The sequence below is a fragment of the Mauremys reevesii genome, linkage group 2 (assembly GCF_016161935.1).
Source record: "Mauremys reevesii isolate NIE-2019 linkage group 2, ASM1616193v1, whole genome shotgun sequence".
In the NCBI taxonomy this organism is placed as follows: Eukaryota; Metazoa; Chordata; order Testudines; family Geoemydidae; genus Mauremys; species Mauremys reevesii.
In genome coordinates, this window is record NC_052624.1 from 87410958 (window position 1) to 87422987 (window position 12030).

The 12030-nt window shown below is 39.4% G+C and overlaps 1 protein-coding gene across 9 annotated transcripts in view; it reads right to left on the bottom strand.

Moving 5' to 3' along the window:
* The window catches only part of PDE1C (phosphodiesterase 1C), a 533093-nt gene that overhangs the window by 138360 nt on the left and 382703 nt on the right, over positions 1-12030 (bottom strand). Inside the window, exons 1-2 of one of the 9 annotated variants that reach the window (XM_039524499.1) lie at positions 7534-7615; positions 5789-5871 (exon numbers count right to left, since the gene is read on the bottom strand). The exons of 7 other annotated variants lie outside the window; for them this stretch is intronic. In XM_039524499.1, coding sequence (XP_039380433.1) covers positions 5789-5802 — 14 coding nt within the window. In that variant the 5' untranslated portion in view covers positions 5803-5871; positions 7534-7615. Of the gene's footprint in view, positions 1-5788; positions 5872-7533; positions 7619-12030 lie in introns of those variants that run through there. One more of the 9 variants, XM_039524498.1, reaches the window with a different exon arrangement.

Genomic DNA, 12030 nt, shown 5'->3' on the forward strand with positions numbered 1-12030 from the left:
TTGGGAGGGACAGAATGAAGCAGAGTTCCCAGAATTCCTTCTGGAACAGTTCCAGAGCAGTGCTATCCATTTAAAGATGGAACAGCAGGGAAGTTTAAAATACTTTCTGTAGAAAAATCAGGGTTGTTTTCCTGGTCAAGTAACAAGATAGGGAAACTGTGCTGGAACAGCACACGGTTGACACTGGGGACACTATTGGTGGCCAGTTGAAAAAAGGGAAGAATCATAGACTCGTAGAATCATAGAATATCAGGGTTGGAAGGGACCTCAGGAGGTCATGTAGTCCAAGCCCCAAAATGAAGCTTTAGGGGTTATTGAAGAACTGCAACAGGAAGGTACAGTATACCTGAATCCTCAGTCAGCCCTTGGGCCTTGCCCATAGTGTTGATAAAGAAAAAGGATGGCAGCACTAGATTCCGTGTGGAATATTGAAAGCTGAATTAAGTCACCTCGAAAGATTTGTATCCTTTTCCAAGGATAAATGATACACAGGAGGTGCTGTAGCTGCCTCCTCTCATTTGCTGTTTCATACTCCCATGGAAATTATTTGAATGTCCTGTTATTTGTACCTCAGAGGTGGCAACCCTATTTACAAGGAGCAATCACTGAAGAACACAGTGCTATTACACTGCGGTTCATTCATCAGCAGGAATTACAGGCATTCTTTTGTCTCCTTCTTGCCTCTTGAAACAACTTTCTTCCTGATGGATCTTCAAAATACTTTTTGTTGAGTACACAATTCATTTGTGTTATTGAGAAACAGGACAGTGGAGCTGTGATAAATGCAATGGCCTTGGCACAACGGAGTTTGGTTGGCTGCAGAACCTACAGAATCTTAAATCGTGTATGCAAATTTCAGCCGAACTCACTGTCCCAGAGTTTATGTTTTCCGGGCCACAACAATAAGTCCCTCACTGACACCTGCTCTTCGTCTCTCTCTCTCTCTCTCAAATTTAACAGCCTTCAAATTCTTGTTTTCCAGCCAGCCCGACCCAGAATCTCTGAAAATAATACCAAAGTGCCTCAATCTGGGAACCCCAAAACTGAGGTACCCCAACTAAATAGCCACTTTTACAAATGTCAGTGTCTACTGCCTCAGTTTAAATTAAAGGTTAGCATTGATTGCAAGACACGATGGCCAATAATTTCACACGCGTGTCTTAAACTAGGCACTGAAGGGTAAGCATCTAAATCCATATTTAGGCACCCACAATTGAGAATTTTGGCTCAAGTTCACTTTAGCCAATAGCACATATTTATTCAGGTTAGTGTTGGTGCATCAGAGGAAGTTAAACCTTTTGTTTTGTAAAGACTAGTTTTCTTTTCTTTGAATCCACAGTTATCACATTTCTGAGTCCTTTAGTAAGGTCATTCATCTGCACGATTCTAGCAGGTTGCTTTGTGCAGCTCTGAAAGTCAGCAGTACATACTGGCTCTTTATTTAACGCTTGCTGCAGAGATCAGGGAGAAGTCCAACAGATAATTTAAAAAAAAATCATTGTAACCTTAGTTTCCCCCCCATCTGTTACCGTTAAAATATCCGCTGGCAGAAAGTCTGTAATTATCTTCTCCTTTTCAGTTTCTAAAATCAATTATGTTTCAGACCAGCTTTTTGGAACCCGCAGGCTGCTTAGACAAATGCAACGGTGTGTGCAATTCAAAGTGTGAAATTCAAACAAGAACATTTTCCTGCCTGAGCCCTGATTCCTACCCCCAGCCACAAGAGACTGAGTGTTTTCCGAGTCTCATTCTTCACAGGTGGCCCTCTGCTCCAGTCTCCAGAGTCAGATCAGTACTACCCTCAGCAGTAACACAGCCAAATGGTCAACTCCAGTATGGCACCATGGGAATTTTTTTTAGTACAATATTACCTTTTTCATGTTTATATTGTAGGGGTGAAATCACAGCTCCGCTGAAGTCAATGGAAAAAGCTCCTGCTGATTCCATTGGGGCCTGGATTTCACCCCAGATCTTCAACTGGCATAAACTGGACTAGTACCATTGAAGTTAACCCCACTGAGTTCGGTGGTGCTCGGCTGATTTATCCCAACTGAGGATGTGGCTCTAGACTTATAGGCTTTACACTTTCTTATAAGCCAGTTTTTAAATTGCTGTTATATTTTTGCAAATGTCTCATCCACACAAAGGTAGATTACTGGTGATGGATGATAGAGGTTCCTTTCAATTTACTCAGGCACTCAACTCTCAGACTGGAGACCAAAAGATTCAGCCACCTTCCCGATATTTAAATGCATGTGCCACTGCCTGATAAAGATTTTGGGGGTAATCTGTATTGTCTTGTATTTTGAAGAGATTATATGTTGTAGTACAACTAAAGGGCCAAAATACTCCTCCAGGTACAAACAGGCAATGAGGTCAGTGGGAGTTGTGGGCATTTTTAAAGCAGAACTTTGTACTGTAACCAATGTATGTGATAAATAAACTTTGCTGGGTTTTTTTTTTGTTTTGTTTGTTTTTTGTTTTATATCAACAAACAAGAGAGCTACAAAAATAAGATCCAATCAACTGGTTTTACGCATTCTGCCTCGGATTGCCCTCATTATGCTAATCTATTTTAGATCTTTTATAGCTTTTTAATGTTTGTTGCCTTTGAAAAATTGCCTGCAGTATATTTCTGTGCTCTAAAATCAAGGTGATGAGCATAGTATAAGAACTAGAATAGACTATCAAGAAAAAAAAAGATACAAAGACAGGCATCTTCAAGAAAATCTCAGGCCTCAGGGAGGCAGCATCTGAAAGGCTTGGAGGGATTTTTTGAAGACTTCTTGCAGAACTGGACAATCACAGTCTAAACACACACCTCTAGAAGTCAGAAACCCCTGGAGGCAGATCTTTGGCTAATGTAAATTGTCAGAGCTCTATTTACTTTAATGACAACTTACATCAGCTGAAGATCTGCTGCTTCCTGATTTCTAATCCTGGCCTTGATTCCCTTGTAGCAGTATTTCCCAAACTTGGGACGCCGCTTGTGTAGGGAAAGCCCCTGGCGGGTTGGGCCGGTTTGTCTACCTGCCGCGTCCGCAGGTCCGGCCGATAGTGGCTCCCACTGGCCGCAGTTCGCTGCTCCAGGCCAATGGGAGCTGCGGGAAGCGGCGGCCAGTATGTCAACTCATGTTTGCTGGTTAAGTCATCAAGCCAGGAATTTCTGACCACCTGGACAACTATCAATAGAATCATATGCTCTGGAAAGCAACAGCAACAACAGGCAATTGAAAAAATACATTATGGGAATTGCCAAGCCATAAAATGACAACAAATATAGTTTGATTACAGCTTTAATAATCTTTTTAGCCTTCACACCAAATAAATATATAAAATTGTTCTTCAACGAGTGGTCTGGGCGTTGATACTGGCTGGTGCTTTGGTCTAACTTAATTGTCAGCCTGACTACTAAGCCCTGTACTGCCACTGACCACTAACCATTCAAACTTATATGCTTGATGTGTATGGGAATTGGAGCTGTTCCAAACCCAACCTCACAATCCGGTGCATGCTCCACTAACGATTAGTGCAAGTTCAGTTGCAAGAGAGGTAATGGGCAAAGGCTGTAACAGACAATTTCTTTGGCTCTGCAAAAGCCCCACTCTAGCCCAATACTCTATTCTTATTCTCCTGTTTTTGTTTTCATTCCTGAAGCAAATATTACAAGGCCAGCACAATAAAAGTCATTGAAGTACCGTCTACCATCCTAGTCTCTGAGAAGTCAATAGCACTATGCATGTCTGCGAAGAAGAAAGGATTTTCAGAGTAGACTGACCTTTAATTGGAAACTAGTAGAACTACTTGAAAAGCTTGGGTAACCTTGGATTTATGATGTTACAAATAGGTGGACATACAGAAGGCCATATCCTATGGGTCTTACTCAGTTTCCCATTGAATCCAGCAGGGGTTTGCCTGACTAAACACTTAATGAAGTCCTCAGGTTTTGGCCTGCAGTAAGAAAAATCCTCTTGCACTTGTATGGCTCTTTACATCATAGGATCTCACAGCACTTCACCTTAATTAAGTAAGGGAAATAATACTACATCCATTTTATAGATGGGGAAACTGAGGCATAGAATGATCAAGTGAATTGTCCAAGAATATATAGCAATTCATACCAGTAGCGGAGGCCTAACACCCAGTTCTTTGCCTGAATTACAAGACCAACCTCTCCCCCACTAGCCCAACGATTAGCCTAGCAGATTATATTATTAATTGAAATTGTTCTGGAAAAATATTGCCAAGGAATCTTACTTTAAAATACTCACTGGGCCAAAAATAAGTTTAAGCTAATCAAAATTGGAATACAGGTTCTGAAAATACCTTTTCTAAGCAAAATAACCTATTGAAATTGAGAGAAACTACAAACAATCTATATTACTAGTCATTACCACAGATCATAGCAAATCAGTAGGTAGCTACAAAACACGCAGACTTTACACTGAGATTCTCTAGAGAAAGAACATTTTTATCCAACCAAATGGTAAATTATGGGAGACATTTTTGATTTACGGTTGTTCATGTAAGAAAAAAATTCCCTGTGATTTCCAACACTCACTCAAGGCAACACAAACAAGCACTTCAAAAACATCTGTTTGAAATAACCCACAGTTAAACAGAGGAACAACACTAAACAGGTCTTTGAAGAGTGGTAATAAGAAAAAGGTATGACAAGAAATGAGAGGAAACCTGTAAGGATTATTTATGAAAAGAAACCTCTCTTTACATAGTTTATTATTGTGTTTACATGGGCATAGTCTCCCCTATCCCTTCTCGGCATGCCCAGCTAGATTCTAAATGCCATTCTGTGGTATCAGCAGTTGCAGACATTTGTAAACCAATTACAAATTGCTTTGCTGTTACTTAAACAAATGTTTCAGCTCCACAAGCAGTGCAACACTACAAATAACTTCCTTCCATCACATTCCCTAACTGAAGGGAATAGTAACTCCCGGGTGACCCTTTTGCAGATTAATGCTTCCATAGTCTCCTGGTTTTGTTTTCCTTCCTGAAGCAAATACTACCAGGCCAGCACAATAAAAGTCACTGAAATACTGGCTGCCATCCTATTTGCTTGAAATCCTGGCACCAGCACCATTCTCCCCTCCTCCCAATGCCTGGCTGCAATTTGGTTAGCAGCATCTCAGTCATTTACTTTGCTTGACCTTCCTATGGCCTAATTTCTGTATCATGTCAATAATATTGCATAACAGCATCAATAATGCAAAACAGAGAGCAAATACATACTGTAGCCAAGATAGGTGCTTTTGCTCTGACTTACCCCCGCCCCAAATAAAACAAAGTAGAGTGGATAAACAAAATCAAACAAAAACCTTTTGAGAATATTGTATCCAGTAACGGAATGTGGAGGTTTTACTTTGCACCTCACAAATACTGTGCCAAATGGAAATAGGTCCGATGGGAATGCATGTGGCAGAAGAACAGGAACGGGGTACAGTGAGGGGAGTCATTCAGAAGCAGGCATGCTGGGATTTACAGTGAATACAGAATTTGTATGGTTATTGAATTATCAAATTTACTTTAATTTTTCACCTAACTAAGCAAAACTTTTCATGACACTTAGAGCCTGTCAGTCCCTAACTGCACCAAAACCGTAACATTCACAACTCTTATGGAACCTTGTTTGAAGTTCAAAAGAAAAAGTTGAGCTATTGCTTTTGAAAGTTCAACATTTTTGCCAGTTGCCACAGAGTGGCTTAGGACTCAACACAGTTCCCCCATATGTAGAGCAGAATAGAAAATAACTATTCTGGCAAATACTGACTTTTTAATGCTCATCACGTAACCAGTTTAATCCAGCTCAGTTAACTTCTTTTTTATATACAATTTTTCCCTTCCTGATTTCAGCTGAAACAGAAAGTATCAAAATGCTGTAAAAAAGACTTCTTTTGAGGTTTGAACAAAGCTTTGGATGAGCATCTGGAATAGTATGTGTATGTGTAACAGGATTTAGCCACTGGAAGTCTAGGTGTCCAGAGAGAGTGTGGTGTGTTATAAAGAGCACAGACAAAGCTAGAACTCAAAGTTGTGTAGAAGGTTATTGGTGTGTGCCTGTACTTCATAGTATTCATTAGGATCAATAGTGATTCCACACATCATCTGAACTCTAGGGTGCTTATCTGAACTAAACCTCAATAAATATTAATTAAGCACCATACTACCTCAGTAAGGAAAAAGTATTATTACTCAAGCCCTAAGCAAATGTAATGATGTTGATTTCTGTCACTTCTGAATCACTGCTGACATTATTTAAAACTCCCTGAAAGGTTAAAATATAGCATGGAAGGACCTAAAAATGTGTCTCTAGTATTTATTTATCTACACAAATTAAGGGTCAAATTCTTTTCACTCTTATACCACTGGAACTATATTGACTTTAATTGGATTAATTTCACCAACAGTGTAAGTGAAAGAGGATATGACCTCACATTTAGGTCTACACTCTGAGCTACACAGGACATCTCGGCAAAGTTACTCTAAATTCTGTAAAAGAAGTATATATGAATGACAGTGATACATTTTCTGGTTCCAAATCCATATAAAGGTATATCCAAAAACAAGAAGAAAGGATTCCCAAGTAATGGGTCCACTTCTGAGATTGTAATGATAGCTAGAGGGAAAAAACACATTAATTTCCAAGTAGTTTTGCATTTTAGTAAGTACTTTTTGCATGAGTTTAGCAGTAATAAGTGAAAGGTATTTCATAAAGTAGTGATAGCACTAGATTAAGGAGAAGATGAAGAACTTTGGCAGAAACAGGCAGACATTAGAGCCATGTGGAAATACTGGGCTTTCTTGGGGGACTTTACTATGCCCCTTGTAAAACAAATCATAACAATCCAGGCTTTGACATATGAAATACACCTCTACCTCGATATAACGCGACCCGATATAATACGAATTCAGATATAACGCAGTAAAGCAGTGCTCCGGGGGGCAGGGCTGCGCACTCCGGTGGATCAAAGCAAGTTCGATATAACGTGGTTTCACCTATAGCGTGGTAAGATTTTTTGGCTCCTGGGACAGCGTTATATCGAGGTAGAGGTGTAATGTAAAAGTAAAGGCTTTGCAGTCTGTAATAACTGAAGGAATTCCTGATTCTTTTCTTGGCCTCCGCCAGAAATACATGGAAAGTAAGCATCTGTCTTAAGCATCCAGAAATACATGGAAAGGTCTGTCGCATCTTAGGTGCATTTAACATGCGCGATTTCAGCTTTACGCAGTCGCAAAAACAAGAAAAAAACAAAAAAAAAGAGAAAAATAACAATTTAAATACTGTTTCTGTAGTGTGGGTGATTCCGCCCGCCATTACACTCAATGTAATTTTGACTATATGCAATTTTTGCTTTACATGCTGCCTGCGGAACGTAACCCCAGCGTAAGATGAGACAGACCTGTAATTTGATTTTACTTGTACAACAGAAAGATGTAATGGAGGACAAATATTTTTAAATTTGGGAGCTTAACTATGGCACTTATGGATAGCAGATAGTAAGGGGAAGACTCTACTGGTTTCTGATGGTTTCTCCTGAAAAGCCAGTAGGCCCAGGGAGCCAATAATCCAAAACATCCATTGCTCTATTTCAAACCAAAGGGGAGATTTTCAAAGACACAAATGGCAGTTAGGCACCCCATTCCTTTCAGTGAGAGCTAGGAATCTAACTGCCATTTGTGCCTTTGAAAATCTCTCCTCCATTTGCCAGCTGCCACCAGTTGGATCCAACTGAAAATGTTCTACCTGAATTACCACTAGGGACAACAGTTTCCATTAACTAGGAGAGTTATAGCAAAACTCGAAAGCACTAGACCTTTCCATAAAGATTCACATAGACAAACCATGGGGGTGGGGAGTTAGATGGAATGATTTATTTATTTATTTTTAACAGGATGCAATAAGAGCACAACAAACATAGCTCTTCTTCCCCCACAAGTGAAACTGGCTTACCCTGCTGAGCATATGAGGTTCAGCCATTCAAAAAACAAAAAGAAAAAATACCATGTCATTTCTTCAAGATGACCAATTTCAACGTAACTAACAACTGGAAATTCACTTTGAAAAGCTGCCTCTAACTGACACCAAAAAAATTCAGAAAAAAACAAACTATGAAGAAAAGTTTTGCTGTCAAAAGTCACAGACAAAAATGCACATTCAGCTATTCATTGAAGTTGGAAGGGGGAAGCTAATTTTGAACACTAGGTTATTTTGACTCAGTTTTCATACACATCTAGTCTCAACTGATGTTCTCAAGGTGTACCAGAGACATTGGATTTAATGTGATACTCTTCTGGAGTGCGTAACTTAGAATCTTACTGAATAAACCTTGTGCGTTCCTGGAATTTCCTTTGGAAATTACATTTTTTAAAATTATGACAATAGGGTATTAAAGTGACAGTATAATGTCTTGTCTTCCATGCTTCTGGGGGGGTCACATATGAGAAGAGAACCTAAACACTAATGCAGAATAGGAGTTACTCATGAAATCCTCAAATTTTAGATATCTGTTGAATGAAAAAAATGAAAGGAAAAGCATCATAGCAATCAGACAAAGAAATGTCTGGATTGCTGAATGTCTGATGTGAAATAAAAGCCTGTTTGTGTTTAAGTCTGCACAATAGAGTAATTGGTCAAGAAATTTTTTTCTCTGTGAATACATTACCTTGTATGGTTGCCAAAGTCAGAGGGACTACAGTGAGCTCCTGAGAAAGTTATGTCAGATAGGGAGGAGGAAGTGAGAAGAGTCATCTCTCAAAAACTACTGGGCGGAAGAGGTTGAAGAAAGATTTGGTAACAGATATTTGCCCTACATTGTGCTCAGTATGATGCAGGTAGGTGTAAAAGGAATATAAAATAAGCTCGAAAGGACTGGAATTCACTTCTAGTCACAAGTTTGCTAAAAACAGTGATTTTGTTACTCACAAAAGCACTCTACAAAGAGCAGTGTAACTTTCTTCTCCTCTAGCATCATTTACAGGGTAAGCTCTTTCACAACCAGTTTTTAATGTATAAAAAGTCTAGTGGGACACGTGAATTACTGAAGCCTATTAAGAACCATTAGTGGTTGTATTTTCTTGGCCCTGTTACATTTTTTACATAAACCTACAGAGACTGCAAAGTTTCTATCCACCAACTAATTAAACTTATAGGGGATGAAGAATATAATTCATAACTCATTTGTCAGCATAGACAACCTCAGTGTAACCCATGTGAAACTCAGAGTTTGTTCAATAAGGCTTTAAACCAATCTTTTCCTTGGTTCTTGTTATCCATATAGGTTCTGACTCTCCAAGTTTCAGATTCAAGCCCCCCAGAATTAGGGATGCCAATCCCCCAGGATTGTCCTGGAGTCTCCAGGAATTAAAGATTAATATTTTGGACAGTGCTAATCAGGACTTCCTGCTCCAGACACACAAGGGCTTGAGCCTTATCTTTGTTACACCAGTTTTACATCTCCATTGCCTTCAGAGATGTTACTGCCAATTTACAGCAGTGTTGATAACATCAGTTTTAGGCACTCAGTAATTAAAATAGCTGTCTCTTAGTTATAGAAACAGGGCTCACATCCTTTTTTAGCCCAACTACTGGAGGATAAGTTAATTATACTGATACATACTTCAGCATGTCTGATTTAGTCCAACAGAAGCCAGTGATGCCCAGATACACAAGCCAATATAGTGCTGAAGCAGACTGCAGTTCAACAAAAGTTTAATTACAAAACAAAAATATAATGTGGGAACAGCAAGGAGGTCATATTTGGTGGTTGGATTTTATGGATAAATCATAACTGAATATCATATCAAATATACAGTGGAGTGACGGATATTTATTAGGTACTTAATGTTTCACCTTCAGTATCTGTCAATATAGAGATCGCTGTCTGATATTTCACCAGTGAAGTCACCTAGGTTACTGTATAATTTGTCTATAGCTAATTTTGTACCATGAGCAAACTATTGTTGAGTGCTGCCCTTTAAAATTAAGCTTTCACTTGTATTTTTATGTGATGCTCCCCGCAGGTACCCAGGGTTGTGAGGCACCTCACCTTTACCTTTGTGAAGGAGCACTGTCTGTGCCTGCTGTGGATCAGCCCCCTGAAGCCAACAACCTCTGGCAACACAAGCAATTCCTTCTAGGCCTGTCTCTGTTTAGGTAACAATAGGCATACACCAATGCCCAAGTCCTCGAACATCCAGCATCCACCCCGTATCCACTGAGACACTCACAAAACTACCAATTCTGCCATTCCCAAAGGAACAGCACTCACCAGCTTGTAAAATTCAACTCAGGATCATCATTTGGCTTAACACGACAGCACTGAGATATATTTATAGTGAAAACAAGACTAAGTTTATTATTAAAGACTAGAGAGTCAGGAAATAATGAGTAGGGTTATTGGAAACAAATGGCTACATACAAAACAAAATCATAGCACATTTTCTAGAGACTAAACTTAACTAGCAGGTTAATCTCCTGTCTAAAGAAGCGTATCTCACCCAAAGTCCTCTTCAGTGTTTTCAGCCAGGTTTGGCTGGGATCCCATTTTCATGAATGTAAACATGCCATATGTTTACCTCTTAGGTACAGGGTGCCATCTTTGCCTTCTAGAAATACCTCCACATTCACTGTCTTTACTCAGACAAGATAACTCTCACACCCACTTGTTTTTTCCTGTGTGCTCCTTTTCTGTTGATTTCACATCTCTTCATTAACAGTTGACTTCATATGTAAATGGACATCCATTGTGTTAGCTACAATCCTTAAATTACATCCCGACAGAGTGGCAGGTGAATAAATGGCTTTTGCCTGACAGAAAACTCGTTTTTCACCTCTGCTACACTATTTTTATATATAAACAACTTACATAATATTTGTACATGCGTTTCACAATTATATTAATGACCACTGTGATACCAGCTTTCATTTGAGACCTCACATGACATTCTTGGTGACCCACAATGTACATACCAGAATCAATATATTCCTGTAATCCCCTTGCCAGTTGGCATTAAGAGGTTCTTGGATCACATTTTCACACAGTTGTTCTTTCTACCCTTGGAAAATAGGGGGTCCTGCTAATCAAAGAGCAGGTCTTACCACAATACTGATTTTACAGCAGTGCACGTGTTATGCTATACAAAGCACATGGGATCTTTTCAGGAGAAGGCAAAAACACAGCATTTACTGAAAATACAACAGTTAGCATATGCTTTTTAGTCACACACACACATACACACACGCACACAGAGTCCTGCCAGTTGATGTTTATAGTTACCAGTCTGTTGTAGCTCAAGTCAATCTAATGGCCAGTTACACTGAGCATTAGTGAGGAGCTGGGCTCTTGTCGGTCGTGATCCGATGCTCCGAGGCTTTGCAGGACAGAACCCAGAGTTCCATGGCAAAACACCCCAGCTTTATAGTTGTAAATTCCCATCTGAGTCAATGCATTTTGCAATGTCATCCTGTAATCATTAGTCCTTACATGGTGTTATCATTTAATGGTAATTGTCAGGCTTCCCATCGTTATCTTCTATTTGTTGTCTCGCCTTTGGGGGTGCCTGCCTCACCTCTGAGGTCGTCAATGCTGCTAACATGTTTAGCATCATATACAATGGATGTTTTCTGATTGTCTCCTGGTTTTTCCAAGTCTCTCACTTTTTCTTGACCATCTGGACATTTGTGATGGCTTTCACACCTTATCTTTTCCTGATGCATGCATTCCTCATTCACACAAACAATCTCTTACAGAAACCTTCAAAGGTACACAGACAGCATTTTATTTTCAGCAGAATAACTTGTAAATCAAGCCTTGCTAAATCTTGTAACTAAAACAATTCACATTGGGGCTTCAGGCCCTCAACAGTCCTCTAATCTCCTTAACATAGACACAATACAAGATCCTGTCTCTTACTTACTAAAACCTTAAAACAAAGAAATGTATATTTAACTAGAGTGCCTAATTTGTAGTACATATGGAAAACCATAGTAGACATTATAACTTATCCTAAAAC